This window comes from Rhincodon typus, chromosome 2, assembly GCF_021869965.1.
Source record: "Rhincodon typus isolate 14 chromosome 2, sRhiTyp1.1, whole genome shotgun sequence".
NCBI lineage: Eukaryota > Metazoa > Chordata > Chondrichthyes > Orectolobiformes > Rhincodontidae > Rhincodon > Rhincodon typus.
In genome coordinates, this window is record NC_063333.1 from 117,508,169 (window position 1) to 117,523,277 (window position 15,109).

At 39.7% G+C, this 15,109-nt stretch overlaps 1 protein-coding gene across 1 annotated transcript; it reads right to left on the reverse strand.

Annotated features, from left to right (window-relative positions):
* Positions 1-2,024: 2,024 nt before the first annotated feature.
* On the reverse strand, positions 2,025-11,760 carry LOC125485565 (partitioning defective 6 homolog gamma-like). The gene is made up of 2 exons (XM_048608860.1): positions 11,745-11,760; positions 2,025-10,610 (listed from the first exon to the last, which is right to left on the reverse strand). Exons 1-2 carry the CDS (start codon positions 11,758-11,760, stop codon positions 9,766-9,768), a joined length of 861 nt encoding a protein of 286 aa, XP_048464817.1. The 3' UTR covers positions 2,025-9,765.
* Between the last annotated feature and the right edge of the window lie 3,349 nt (positions 11,761-15,109).

A 15,109-nucleotide genomic window follows, 5' to 3' on the forward strand; every position in this document is an offset into this window, starting at 1 on the left:
CCCTCCCCCATTTCTGATGAAGGGTCTAGGCCCGAAACGTCAGCCTTCCTGCTCCTATGATGCTGCTTGGCCTGCTGTGTTCATTCAGCTCTATGCCTTGTTGTCTCTTAAAGAGAAAGCCTACAGCTTTCCTTGATACCAAACTGTCCAGGTTTCCATTTGATAGCAGACCATGCCGCATGCAACTATAGGGATAGCTCCAGCAGAATTGCTAATGGGGAGAAGACTCTGCACCAGGTTAAATCGGATTTTCCTGGGGGAAGGGGGTAAAAAGGCATCAGGAACAGACACAAAACTCCTGTAAGCAAGAGAGAGATTACTTCAAGGGATGAAGTTTGGTGCCAAAACTACGGAAATGGCCCTGCATGGATAAGGGTATGGTCAACACAAGGTCAGGTGCGGTGGCCTACAAAGTTCAGGTAGGTGAGTCCTGAACAAGCACGTGGATCACATGAAAGCTGTAGACTTGCAAACAGGTCAGGAGCAAAATGTACACAGAACATCCAGAAAGGCTGTTGGAACCCATGGGTTCTCCCCTTTGTATGGTGTCAAAGTAGTGGAGACAATGGCCTAGTGGTATTATTGCTGGACTGTTAATCCAGATAATGTTCTGGGTGGATTTCTGGGCAGATGGTGGAATTTGAATTCAGTAAATATCTGGAATTAAAAATATATTGATGACCATGAAACCATTGTCGATTAGTGAACGAGATCAACAATGACCTTTAGGGAAGGAAACTGCCATCCTTACCTGTCTGGCCTACATGTGACTCCAGACCAAAGGAATGTGGTTGACTCTTAACGGCCTTGTGGGCAATTGGGGATGGGCAATAAATACTGCCTAGCCAGTGATGCCCTTATCCCGTGAATGAATATTAAAAAAAACCTCAGTCTGAGATGAACATGGTGGATGTTACAGCCTTGATGCCTTTACCACCTGAAGAGGATGAACTTCTTCTGAGATGTTCTGGGCGCAAGACGCAGACTGCAGTCTGGTGCATACTGTCCGTATCTGAGGCTGAGTCGGAGGAACCGGACCAGGTGTGAAAACGCTCCAGGAAAGACCACATGACAAAGATCAAGCCAACGCCCCTGGACGATGGGGAAGGGATGTAGTGGCTGTAATGAGGTCAGCCAGGTGGACATCATAGAATATCAGTTACATGATTGGACCAGGTTAACAGCCCTAATCAGGGAGCCTTGGCTGACAAATATAAACAGGAGTGTCAGAGGTTCTGTTCATTGAGAGTTGGCTCTGAGGAAGCTGGACCACTTTCAAGAACTACGCACATGTAAATAAAGGGTGACTTGGTGACTGGATACTGGCCTCTGGAATGATCATAGAATCATAGAATCCCTACAGTGTGGAAACAGGCCCTTCGGCCCAACAGGTCCACACCACCCCTCCCAATAGCATCACATCCAGACCCATTCCCCGAATTTCCCACGTCTAACCCACATAACCTAAACATCCCTGGACACTGTGGGCAATTTAGCATGGCCAATCCAGATGACTAACAATGAGAAAAAAATACCCATAAAATGTAGAAAATAGGATGGTGTGAGAATTGGACTTCAGTGCAAACATATTTGCTTTGTAAAATTAAAACATGCAACTCCCTAAATCTATTAAAAATAGCTATAATACTGAACTCTCAATACTTCCACGATGATTTTACATTCAGCGAATAAAAATACACAGGTACAAATCTAAATTTTTCTTAAAAACACACATGCATAAAGGTCAGACCTCAAATCAAAAGGCTTGCATCTCCACAAGTGCAGTGACCTTACATTAATGCATATAGAATGCACAATTTCAAAAATCACTTTCTTCATGTTTTCATATTACCGTGTACATGGCTGTTAATTACAAGAACACTGCCGCTTCCAGTCTTATGGTGGTTTCATTTTGCTATAACCATATGACACTACATGGAACTGGTTTGGGGTGTTGCATGATATTCAGTAAATAAACTTTCAACAAATTGTGCAATGTGCGCCATTGGTATTTACTCATCCAATGATCGTGGAAATTAGTGATGGAATTTTAATAATAATTACCATAATAATTTACACTTGTACCTCTTCCAAGAAAAAGTTTTTAACAGAAGTGCAATTGATAAAGCATGTTCAACCAAGGGGCAAGATATTAGGGGTAATCAAAAGCTTGACTAAGATGGGCGGAAAAAGCAGTGTTAGGACTGGCATAGACGGTGCTGGGTACAGAGGAAACAGGAAGAATGATTTATAACACAAATACCTCTAGCAGGCCTTGTGAGCCAATCTACAATTCAACAAATGCTATGCTGATGTACCACTCCTCAACCTTCTTGTACAATCCCTATATCCATCGTCTTTTCTGATGACTCAAAACATCTGCCTACCTCTGACTTAAATATACTCAACATAGACTATCCACGGCTCTCGGAGAATGGTACAGAATTCTAGATATTCAAAGCCCTTCTTTTGAGTGATATTTCTCATCTCTGTCATCAATTGTTGTTGCTTTATTCTGAGACTGACTCCCAATTCTAGAATTGTCAAACAGACATTTTCTAGCATTCATCCTGTCGCTTAAGAATTATATATACTTCAATTAGATCATCTTTCATTCTTTTAAACTCTGGAAATATAAGCCTAGCCTACACAATCTCTCCTCAATGACAATCCTCATTGTAGAAATGAATGTAGTGAACCTTCACTGCACTCCTTCTTGGGAAAATAGATTTCTGAACATTAATACTGTAAGGTTTAAAATGGCCCTGTAGAACTGTAGTTAGATGTAATTGCTAATATTCTTCAATTCCATATAATGAAAGTTGACCATTTGCCTTGCTAATTATTCGCTATATTTTTAACTTTGCAATCATGTACAAGACATATCTAGATGTGTGAATGTAAACATTTTCCTGTCTTTCATTATTCAATTCACTACCCAAGTTGTCGAACTTCACACTTAGCCTCTTATTTTATGACATTTATAACACTGAATTCCATCTATCATGTTTTTACCACTCATAGAACCTGTCTCTATCCTTCTGCAGTCACTCTGCATACAATGCACTGCTTCTTCTCATATATTACACTCAGTCCCTTCATCTAAGCCAATAATGAAGACTAAACAGCTGCAGTACCCTGCTGGTTATAAACTGCCAAACGGACAAATGCCAAACTTAAAAATGCCCTGTTAATTCTGACTTTTTAAAAAATAAAAATAGGGCCTGTACACATTTAAGTTTAGAACATTTAACATTTAGGAAAGATGTAACTGAAACAAAAAAATCCTGAGTGAATTTTAAGGGATCAATGTTGAAACCATGTTTCCCATTGAGGAAGAGTCCAGAAATAGGTGACTAGAGTTTAAAAATAAGGGGTCTCCCATTCAAGATGGGAGGTGAGGAAGAATTTTCCGCCTGGAGGGTCTTTGGAATTCTTTTTCTTTTCCCTAAGAGTGTAGTAGAAATCAGGTTATTCAATACTCTAAAGGCAGGGCGAGACTAACAAAAGAGTCAAACTTAATCTGGGAATTCGGAGTCAGGCTACAATCAAATCAGCCATAATCTTCATAAATGGTGGAACAGACTAGAAAACCTGAAACACTACTCCTGCTCCCAATTTGAATTTTCACATTTCCCACATCCCAAGGAGTCGTCCTAATTTTGTTTCATACTAAAAACCTCATTTCACCCCTTACTGAATGCTTTTTGACATTACATCCACTGCAATGGATCCCCCATCATGTTTCCCCTTTCCCCTGTTACCATGTCCTCAATAATAGTTCTTAGCATTTTGTCTACTAGTGATATTAGCTATCTGACCTATTCATGTTCAGCTTTCAGTCTATTCATTTTTTAAACGCATACTGTTCCAGAGACCCGCTACAAGAGCGGGTCAGAGTAGGAATCCTGCAGCAAATACCTCTTTTTCCTGACTCCCCAAGTTTGTTCACCATCTACAAAACACAATCAGGAGTGTGATGGAAGATCATGATGTCAAATTAAAGACCATCAAATAATCAGAAATAAAGTTACAAGCATTTTGTTGGTATCTCAAAAGTTTACAGGAATAGTTGGGAACTTCCAGCTATCAGAGATACCTTGAAATAACAGCAATGGACTACAGCAAACACTTTTAAAAGCGCATTAAAAACAGCAAAGAACACAGGCAGGCACTAAGAGATGAACAAATAAAGAGTGCTGGAGATATTTTATTTAGGCTCTAATAAATAATTATGGCAAAAGAACATTGTCAGAGACAACAGAAGAACTGACAAATGTATTTTGGACCCATATTTGCAGAGATACCTTATAATAAAGGCAAATATAGTAGGATTTGTTGGACAGAAGTAAAATCCAAGCAAGTTAGATTGAGTACAAAGGACAGCAAAGTGTGAGCATCATTGAAAGTTCTTGACCAGTGGCGCAATGTGATCATGAAAATAGTCTCATGCAGCAGGCACATAAATCTCCTGAAACATAGCTGATGCAGATTCTTGGAACCTGGGTACAAAGAGGGCAGAATTTTTATCTTTAAAGCTAGAAGTATAAATAAAATCTCAAACAGGTTGTCTGAAAGCAGTGTTGAAAATTATGCAAAACTGTTTAAACTTTGTAATAAAAGTCACTGATTAACATATTAAAATAAAGTTATTTCTTTGGTGCAGAACGTAATAGTACTTCACAATCATTAATTTACAAAATAATACAAAATCATTATTTGCCCAACTATTACAAGCTTGTACGCTCACTAATGCGGCAATTTGAATGTGGAAAAAAGGGACAGGTACTGCAAATTCATCCCAAAGTCACAAGGAAACTGAAAATAAAGTTAAGTATGAATGAAATACTAATCCAAAGATCACAATTTTTCAAGTACAGGGAACAGTATGTTGATTTCACAATCTGTATTTGATGCACAAATAGATGCAGGATAGCCAATCCAATACAGACCTGAAACAAGAATACATCTTGCATACAAACTTGGTAACGTGTACCCTATAAATAGCATAGCACAGTGTGCCATTCAGCCAAAGTTAGAGACTTTTAAAATTATCCTCAGTTTAGTGTAAACTCAGATGAAAAATACAAACTGCTCATGCTTTGTAATTGCTATTTATAATATTGCCACTACATTATGATTTGGTGGCATCCCCACCAAGGAATGAGTCAATTTGATGGGCAGCTACTAAGTCTTTCTGGGCAATAATCTAAGTAAAGGCATGGCAGAAAGTCTGAATTCCTGAATGACCAGCTACAGCAGCTCAAGCTCCAAGTTTTGAAGCTTGACCAGCAGCTGGAGTCAATGTGAGGGATTATGAGGCTTAGAGCTGTTTGGAAAGCATATTGCCGGATGTGGTGGTCACACTATAGCTTAAAGAGGTGCACGAAGAGAGGGAATAGATGACTTCCAGAAGGATAATGGGGACAGGGCAGGAATCTTAGACTGTTGAGATTAAGGGTAAAGGTTCATCTGTGAAGTGCAGGAACAACCAATACCCCAGATGATTCAGCTGCACTGGGGTAAGAGAAGGAGAAGGGGAGTAAAAGTGGTCGCAAATTTTATAAGGAGATGAACAGATCTGCACTCTTGTGGTTGCTAGTGTCATTTTTGGAAGGCATGTTACTTCCCTGCTGCCAGGGCCAAGGGTGTCATATTGCAGCTGCTGAATGGTCCAAGTGAACAGCCACAGGTCCCGGTCCAAATTGGCACAAATGAGACAGACAGAAAAAAAATTGGTGAATTAGATTTTATTGTCACGTGTACTCAAGTACAACTATACTGGAGGACAGTGAAAAATGTACAAAGTCACCATTCCTGGCGCAATCTTAGATACAAAGGTACATAGGTACAAATTTTAGGTACAAAGTAGAAAAAAGTGTGTCTTGGAAGTAGAGTTTAGATTCTGGAAGATAAACTGAAAATAGGACCTCAAAAGATAGTAATCTCCAATTTACTCCAGGGACCATGCGCTGGTGACTACAGAAATAAGATAGAGAATACATGGCTAGAGAACTGGTGCAGGAGGGACAACTTTAGATTTCTGGGGCGATGGAGTAGGGCCTGTAGAAGTCTGACTGATTGCATGTCAACAATGCTGGGAATAATATTCTCACTGGAGATTTTATTAGTGATGCTGGGAAGGGATTGAACCAATTTACCGGAGAGATGAGAACCCAACAGCAGATTCAGAAAGGAGAGAATAAAAGCTGGGAATGGAAGGCAGAAGATTTGTATGCATGTTTGGAAGGCGAAGTAAACCAAGTCTAGAAAATAGGCTGCAAAGCAGTTTGACTATACTAAATGTAGATGTATTTCAATGCAAGATGTCCAAAGAGTAAGGCAGATGAGATGAGAGCACGTATTTAAATGTAGGAATATGATATCATAGCTATTATTAAGACATGGCTAAAAGAGAGACAGGAGTGGCAGCTCAACATTCCTGGTTACAGTTTTCAGATAAAATATAGAGGAGGCTTAAGAGGAGGATGTTGTAAAATTGACTCAAGAAATAACTAACTGAGAGAAGAATATGGTAAAAGGATCATCAAATGAGGGCATATGGGCTGAATGAAAATACATCACACTATGGGAGTGCACTCCAGACCAGCAAACATTCGAGAGGGAGACAGAATTGTAAATATGTAGGCAAATCTGAGAATTGCAAATAACAAAAGTAATAATAGAAGATTTCAACTTTTCAATATTAACTAGGATAGAATTATTGTGAAGATTTTTTAAAAATGTATTCAGAACTATTTCAGAAGAACTTGCTGCATGTAGCAAGCGAGAGGGAGAGTTTATGGACTTAGTCTTACAGAATGAAACTGGTCAGATAGCAGGAGTATGAATTGGGGGGCATATCAGTAAAACAGAGAGCAAATCAGTTAGAATTAGGATAATCACAGAAAAGAATAAAGGAAGATCAGGAATAAAATTTCCTTATTCATAAAGCTAATTTTACTGTACACTGATTTAGTTAAATTGGAATGAAAACAATTACTTGAAAGGTGTTAGATAAGACGACTAAGAAAAATGTGAGATTCAGAGTTAGTACGTTCTCTTAAGAAAGAAGAAATTATATTAGTATTATTCTTAATCAATATTTTGCATCCGTTTCACAAAAGAAAGGGATGACACACACAATGCAGTCAGAGAGGAGGAGTGTCAAGTATTAAATGATGTTAACATTGTGACTGATACATCAATCCAGATGTAATGTATCCTTGGCTGCTATGGAAACCAGACAAGATATAGTAGAGACTGATGCCTTCAATTTCTAGTCCTCTCTGGCTACAAGTGTGGTGCCAGGAGACCGATAATGTTGTACCACTGTATAAAAAGGGAGAAAGGCTCAACTGAATTATTACAGGTCAATCAGCCTAACCTTGGTGGTGGGAAACCGATTGGAAAAATTCTGAGGAACAGGATAAATTAGTTTGGAAAGACAAAATTAAAGATATTTTTGAAGGAAAGGTCATTTCTGACTAACATGATTGAATTTTTTGAGAAGGCAACAAGAAGGATTAGTTAGGGTAGCCATTTGATGCAACCTGTTTGGATTTTAGTAAGGTTTTTGATAAGGTGGCACTAGCAGACAACAAAAGCATATGGGATTCATGGGAAAGTGGTAAATTGGATTCAAAACTGGCTTAGAGTCAGGAAGAAAAGAGTATTGAGTTGGTTCATATTTGAGAAACTGAACACTGCTTCCACTGAGTTCCGTATGACTCAGCACCGAATCTTTTGGTGTTCATACTTTATAACAATGATTTAAGACTTAAATGTAGCACTTGATTAACGTGCTTCCTGATGATCCAAAAAACGGTTTGTAATAAGTCTGGGTTGATAATGAGATTGTAACTCAGTACTTTCCAAACTTTTTACCCATTGTGACCCCTTTGAAAACTGGTGCCATCCCTCAGTAATAATTGAAGGCACAGAGACGTGTTCAAGAAGAAGCACAGCTATTACAACTTGGTCCAAGCACCACAGTGGCCATTACTGCCTCAGAACTCAAGTGTTGATGTCAGCTAATGACACCACTGGGGATCCTGACTCCCACTTTGGGAAGCTCTGCAATAGGCTGAAATATCAATGGAATGGTCAGTCGGGCAGAATAGGGACGAACTGAATTCCATTCAGAGAATTAAGGTAATGCACCTGGAAGATAAGGCGAAGGAATTTACAATAAATGCCAAGATACCGACAAGAATAAATACTTGTTGTTGTTGAAGTATAGAGGAGCAGCGGAATTTATGACAGCATATCCACAGATCTCTGAAGGTGGCTGGACAGGTAGACAAGGTGATCAACTGAGAGGCCATACAGTAACAGTACAAAATGCAGGTTTAAGCAACAGCTGGGGTACTTCGTGCCGTTCTTGACACCACATCAGAAGAAAGATACGATTGCATTCGAAAGGGTATAAACAAAATACACAAGAATATTGCCTGGTTTGGAGAATTTTAGTTATAAGGAAAGATTGGATTGGAGAGAGTTGTTTCCTTTGGAAAAGAGGAGGCCGAAGAGAGACCTAATTACAGAGTATAAAATTATGAAGAACCTGGATAGAGTGGTTAGGAAAGACCTATTCCCTTTTGTTGACAAGTCCATATTCTGGGGAGGGTTAGATATATTATGAGACGGGAGGTTTAGACAGAATTCTTTAAAGGCACAAGAACTTCAAGGAGGCAGCTCACCACCTTCTTCTCATGGGCAACTAGGGACAGGCACTAAATGCTGGTCCAGCCAGCAATGCCCATGTCTCATGAGTTATTCCAAAAAAAATTGAAGAGAAATGATTTCATTAAGAGATTGATCAGGAAGGATCTGAAAAAGGTGGTTTGAGGACATAACATTTAAAAAATACTTGGATATGCAGTTCAATCACTGAAATCTCTAAGGTTTATAGATCAAGAGTTAGATAGTAGAATTCGGGCTGGATGGGACAAATGGTCTTCAACTGTGCTATAAATTTCAGTTATTTTGTTTGCATTACTACCATTGTGTACATTACTTTTAAATACCTATTAATTGTCACCAACTGCCAAAGACCATGGTTTCTAATTTGCTGATAAAGCAATATTATTTTCAGCTCCAAAGGATTTTTCTAAAGATATATTGTAAATGTATTCTCATACCTTCAGCATCTAAATTCCAAACATATTCAAACAATAAAACATACAAACATAAAACATGGGAGATTGCATATGGGATTGGACATTGTTGGCAAATTCTAAACTAAAGTAGATAATTCCCCAATTCTTAGTTTCTAGTGTTACATCATCTATTTAAAATTATTTTAAACAATCTAGAATTCATTGGTTATGCATGGATAAACAGCTGCAAAGTCCTGGACCAGGCTGATACTTGGAGAATCTAAGATAAGTAAATTTGTCTTCCATAATTATTGCAACAAATACATCCAAGCAAGTGGTGCTACACAACACAATCATTTTTGCTCACAGGATATCTCCATGATTTTGTTTAAAGATAATCTGGTGTCATACTTTTGATACACAGTTTATTAAAGGCTTTCCTATCATGTAAAATAAGCTTCTATGTTTACATCCACTTACTAACTATATCTGAATCATAGTTTTAGCCTCAACATTGAAGGCAATCAAAAGAACATCCTGCAAGGTACTGAATTCCAGTAAACAAGGGAAATGTTCCCAAAAATATGTTTGCAATTGAAAAAAAAACACATCTCTATTGTTCGTGATTCTCCGCTGGCACTTTACATCAATCCAGACCAAAATTTCAAAGTGTAATCACTGTTCCATCCTCTTCAATGCCTCCTCTACTGAAAGCTAGGCTATGTCTTGCCTCAGCTTTGATTGCACTCAATGTTTTAAGTATACTTCCATTACTTTTTCTAATGGAGCCATTGAGTGGCAGCTCCTTCTGCCGTCTCTGACTCAGGTTATTTCGAGAACTGGTGAACGAGGAAGATGGTGATTTAAACAGAATGCTCTGTGGTTCACTACAGCCTTCAATAATAATGTCAGCCTCCTCATCACTTTCATCTTCAGGATTATAGTTCTGCACCATATGGGCAGAGGGCAGACTATGATGACTGGTTGTACTGTCATTGGAATGGCCAGAGCTACCAGACATACGACTGCTGCGGTTGACATTGTTCCTCTGGTTCACTGGCTTTACTGTAATAATAAGGTTGTGACTATTGGCAATCATCATGTCTGTAACTTGATCAAGTGTTTTACCCATCACCTCAATCCCGTTCACCTCGAGGACTTCATCATTAACAGCAAGGAGGCCTGTACTTTCAGCTAAACCACCAGGTACAAGCCGTGAGATGAAGATACCTGGAACTTTTTCTAGTCCATGAGCTGTCACCCTCACACTTGTGCCATCTCGAATGTAGAACCCCAAAGGTTTTTCACATCCATGCTTGTATAATCGGACTCTCCGGTGAGTTTCAGGCAGAATATCTACATCAATGATTGAAGAAACAGGCCTGAAGTCTTGAGGAATACTAATGCTGAGCTGAACTCGTTTTCGGAGGGTATCATTACGGAGACCTCCCAAAGGCTTTTTCTTTCGTGTCAATGAATCTGTGCCAAAGAGATTGTAGTCGACCTCTTCTGTAACAGTTAGAAAGAAAGATTTAAAAAAAAACTTGCTTAGAAATTCATCATAATGTACAAAAAAAAAGGCTGAAGCATATCCTTAATGTGTTTTCATTAGTTTCTAAATAAGAATGTATCAATGCAAAAGCTGCTTATGAAAATGGCATAAAGCTTATTCAGATTGACTTTAGGTGTCAACTGTAAAAATGAATTTTCATTTTCAAACAGCAATTGGAATTCACAATAATAAGGTTAGACAAGGAAAACATTAATTAATATTCAGAGCTTGTTGAAATTGTAAGTCATTAGTTTTTTTGCTTCAGAACCAATACTATTTAGAGGTCTCATATTGCCAACATTTGTTTAAAATTTGTTACAGAAAAGAAAATGCACATAGAATACAGTTTTACATTCAATTCCCTTTTGTCATCTCACTGCTTTGGACCGGCCTGGAAATAACTCCTGGTCACAATGGAAAAACATGTTGTTGACAAATATGAGACAATCACCCAGTAGCACACATCACCTTCATCAGTGGAAGTGTTTTGCTTTGCTAGCAGCTGACCTAAGGTTTTAAGTTTGGGAGTATTCAGAAATGGAGCCAACTAGAATTGATGTATCTTAATGGTTTTGTATGCACATCATGTTAGTATGGATACTTAATCCAAATTTTTGCTGTTACCTTAAAATAAACAGGGCACAAAAAGTATTCCTATAGATCCCTGCATATACAAAGGATTAGTTTAATTTCATGTGATTAAAGCTTTTACTTTTGCTTATTTATAAATGGATTGAGAACTGGATTGTAAGTAGAAACAAAGGAGAGGTTAAAGCTTTTATTTCCATGATTCCCATATGTTGAGGTGTAAGATATGATTTGAGCCTATTGACTTACAGCTGTTACCATGATGTAAAATTAAATAACCTAGACAATCTTGAAATATGTAAAGGGACAAGTTGGCGTCTTTTGTTGTAAAGTATTCTATTTTCCTCCTGGTCTTACTTACACTTGTCATGCCCTAATGGTTAAGCACAATGATTCCCAGCCAGGGGAATTTGGAACACTGTCCAAGAGACTCACAATATGGGGTAGATCATCTAGGAATATAAATTCATAAGAAACAGGAACAAGAGTAAGCCGTTCAATACCTTCAGCCTGCTCCATCATTCAACAGGATCATGGCTGATCCAAAATTCCTTATGTCCACTTTCCTGCCTTTTCCCCAGACTGATCAAGAATTTATGTCTGCCTTAAACATACACAAAGACTCTGCTCCCATAACTCTGTGGCAAGGAGTTCAAAAACACTTAACCTTGAGAAGAAATTCCTCCTTACTGCAGTCTTAAATTGCACCCCTTTATTCTGAGGCTTTGCCAACAGGTCCTAAGGCTGTGAATCAGGACAAATTATGCAGCCAAATCATGGGGTATTATTAGCTGCAATCTTCAGAAAACAAAATTTGATCATGAATTTAGAAAGTATTTGGTGAATGCATGGGTCATTTGTAGCTTGCATTCTGTTGACACAATTCTGACAGCTTTTTGCATTAAACTTCACACCAACGATTAGCTGTGGAACTGAACCCTTATGCAGGCAGGCAGACAGAAACAGAGATTTGTACATTGCTTTATATGTGCACTGGAATCTCAAAATGTTTTCACAGAATCCCTACAGTGTGGAAAGAGGCCATTTGGCTCATCGAGTCTGCTCCGACCCTTTGAAAAGCATCCCACCCAGACCCAGACCCCCACCCTATCTCCAAAACCCCACATTTACCATGGCCAATCCACCTAACCATCTTTGGACTGAGAGGGGAAACTGGAGCACTTGGCAGAAACCCACGCAGATGCAGGGAGAATATGCAAATTCCACACAGTCACTGAAAGCTGGAATCAAACCCAGGTCCCTGGTGCTGTGAGGGAGCAGCGCTAACCACTGAGCTGCTTTGCTGCGCAATTTTACAGTCAATCAAGTATATATTTTTTTAAAAGGACAGCTAATTATGCTTAGCAAACTCACACAAAGGATCAAATCTGATTTACATGATGTAGATTTGAGGAATAAATATTGGCCAGGACACCAGAAATAACTTCCTTTGTCCTTTTTCAAAACAGTGTTATGAGTTCTTTTACAATTTACCCTGAGCAGGAAAGCAAGTAGATGAGGTGTTTTAATATATCATCTAAAAGACAGTGCTTACAATTTACAAGGTTCCCTCAATACTGCACTGGAGCGTCAATCATGTTTTGTGACCAAGCCCTTCAGTGGGACGTGAACCCAGAACCCTGTGTGTGTGCTACGAACTGAGCCACAAAGGGAAGAAATTTAAGAAGGGGAGAGAGAGGGAGAGAAAAATAAAGAATCATCCTAAATGTATTTTATCAAGGATATTTGGGGATGCTTAGACACTACGTACACCAGAAATAGAGTTACCAGAATTTTGGCAAGCATAAAAATGTGGACATTGTCAGACATGGATCCCCAACTGAGGAAGGGATATCAGACCCAAAACGTTAACTCTGATTTTCCTTCACAGATGCTGCCAGACCTGCTGAGCTTTTCCAGCGACTTGATTTTGTTTGTGATGGATCCCCAACTGATTTTGCTCCTCCACATTCAGTCCCATGGCAAGTCCATGTGGTGGAAGTACACCCATACTGCTGCTAGGTAGGGAGTACCAGAATTTTAACCCATTGATAGTGTAGCAATGGCAATCTAATCCCAATTCAGGATGGTGGTGGTGGTTGGGCGGGGGCAACTTGGAGAGGAGCTTGCAGGTGGTGGCTTTTCCATCCATATGGCACATTTTATTTTCTAGGACCAGACAGAAGTTACAGGTTTGGAAGGTACTGTTGAAGGCACATTGGTAAGATGCTGTGGTACATCTTGTACATGTTGCTATCATTGAGTCAAGGTGGCGAATTTAAGGTAGTGGATGGGGTATGAATCTCCTAGATAGCATCAACCTCTCAAGTGTTTTTGAAACTGCACTCACCCCACGGACATGAGAGTATTCTATCACACACTCGACTTGTGCTTCACAGGTGGTGCTCAGGCTTTGGGGAGTTACCTAGTGTAGAATTCTTAGCCTCCTGACCCACTCGTGGCTACTGTACTTATGTGGCTGGTCCATTTAATTTTCTGGTCCGTGACAACTCTCTGGATGATGAGAGATTCTATGATTGTGTTGAGGGGATGGATAAGTTCTCTTTTGCCTGGTTATTGCCGGCACTTGTGCAACATGAATGTTACCTACCAATCTGCCTGAAAATTGTCCACATCTTGCTGCTTCAGTATCTGAGATGTTGGAATGGCACAATGTTGTGCAATCAAACATACAGGGAAAGAACATTAGCTCTTTTGTCCATGTTTGGACCAAGGTCTTAATGAGATCTGGCACTGACTAGCCCTGATGGAACCCAAACTCACCACTGGTGAACAGGTGAAGACCCTCTTATTACACTGTTAACACCACTATCCAACACTTTGCTGATTATTAAGAATAAATTGATGGGATGATAATTGGCAGGATTGGGTTTGTCCTGCTTCTTTTGGGCAAGTAGTGCCTGGGCATTTTTCCACATTGTCAGGTAATAACAGTCTTTATTTTAGCTGTTCTGGAACAGCTTTGTTAAGCTGGAGAACAAGTCTTCATTACTATAATTGGGACATTGTCAGTGCCATTAGCCATTATTATATCCAGACCAATCAGCCATTTCTTGATGCTCATAGAATCATAGAATCCCTACAGTGTGGAAACAGGCCATTCGGCCCATCAAGTCCACACCGACGCTCTGAACAGCATCCCACCTACCCCTGCATTTTCCCATGTCTAACCCACCTAACCTAAACATCCCTGGGCACTGTGGCCCATTTAGCATGGCCAATCCACCCACCCTGCACATCTTTGGATGTGGGAGGAAACCGGAGTGCCCGGAGGAAACCCATACAGACACGGGGAGAACGTGCAAACTCCACACAGACAGCTCCCCAAGGGTGGAACTGAACCTGGGTCCCTGGCACTGTGAGGCAGCATGCTTCAACAAGCCGTCATGCTTCAGTTCAGGGCGGCATGGTGGCTCAGTAGTTAGCACTTGTGTTGCACACAGTGGTTAGCGTACCACCATGAACTGAAGCAAATTGACCCAAGACTGACATCTGTGGCAGTGGGATCTTGACAGGCAAAGATGGATCATACAGTTGGCTTTTATGGCTGAAAATGTCTTTGAAAGCTTCAGCCTTGGTTTTTGCATTGATATACTGGAAGAAACTAGCTTCGTCTTCTGATTATTTATTTACTTGTCCATCACGACTATTGGATGTGACAAAGCTGCAGAGCTTTGATTTGATCTGTGGAATAGTTTTAATTCTTTTCAGCAACATGCCGCCTTGGCTGTTTAGCATGTTACCTTTGCTGTAACATTACCAGGTTGTTTTTATGCATGTCTGGTAATACTCTCTGTATCCTCTACATTCTTTCCTGTAGGAGGTCCTTTACAACCCGTAACAAGAG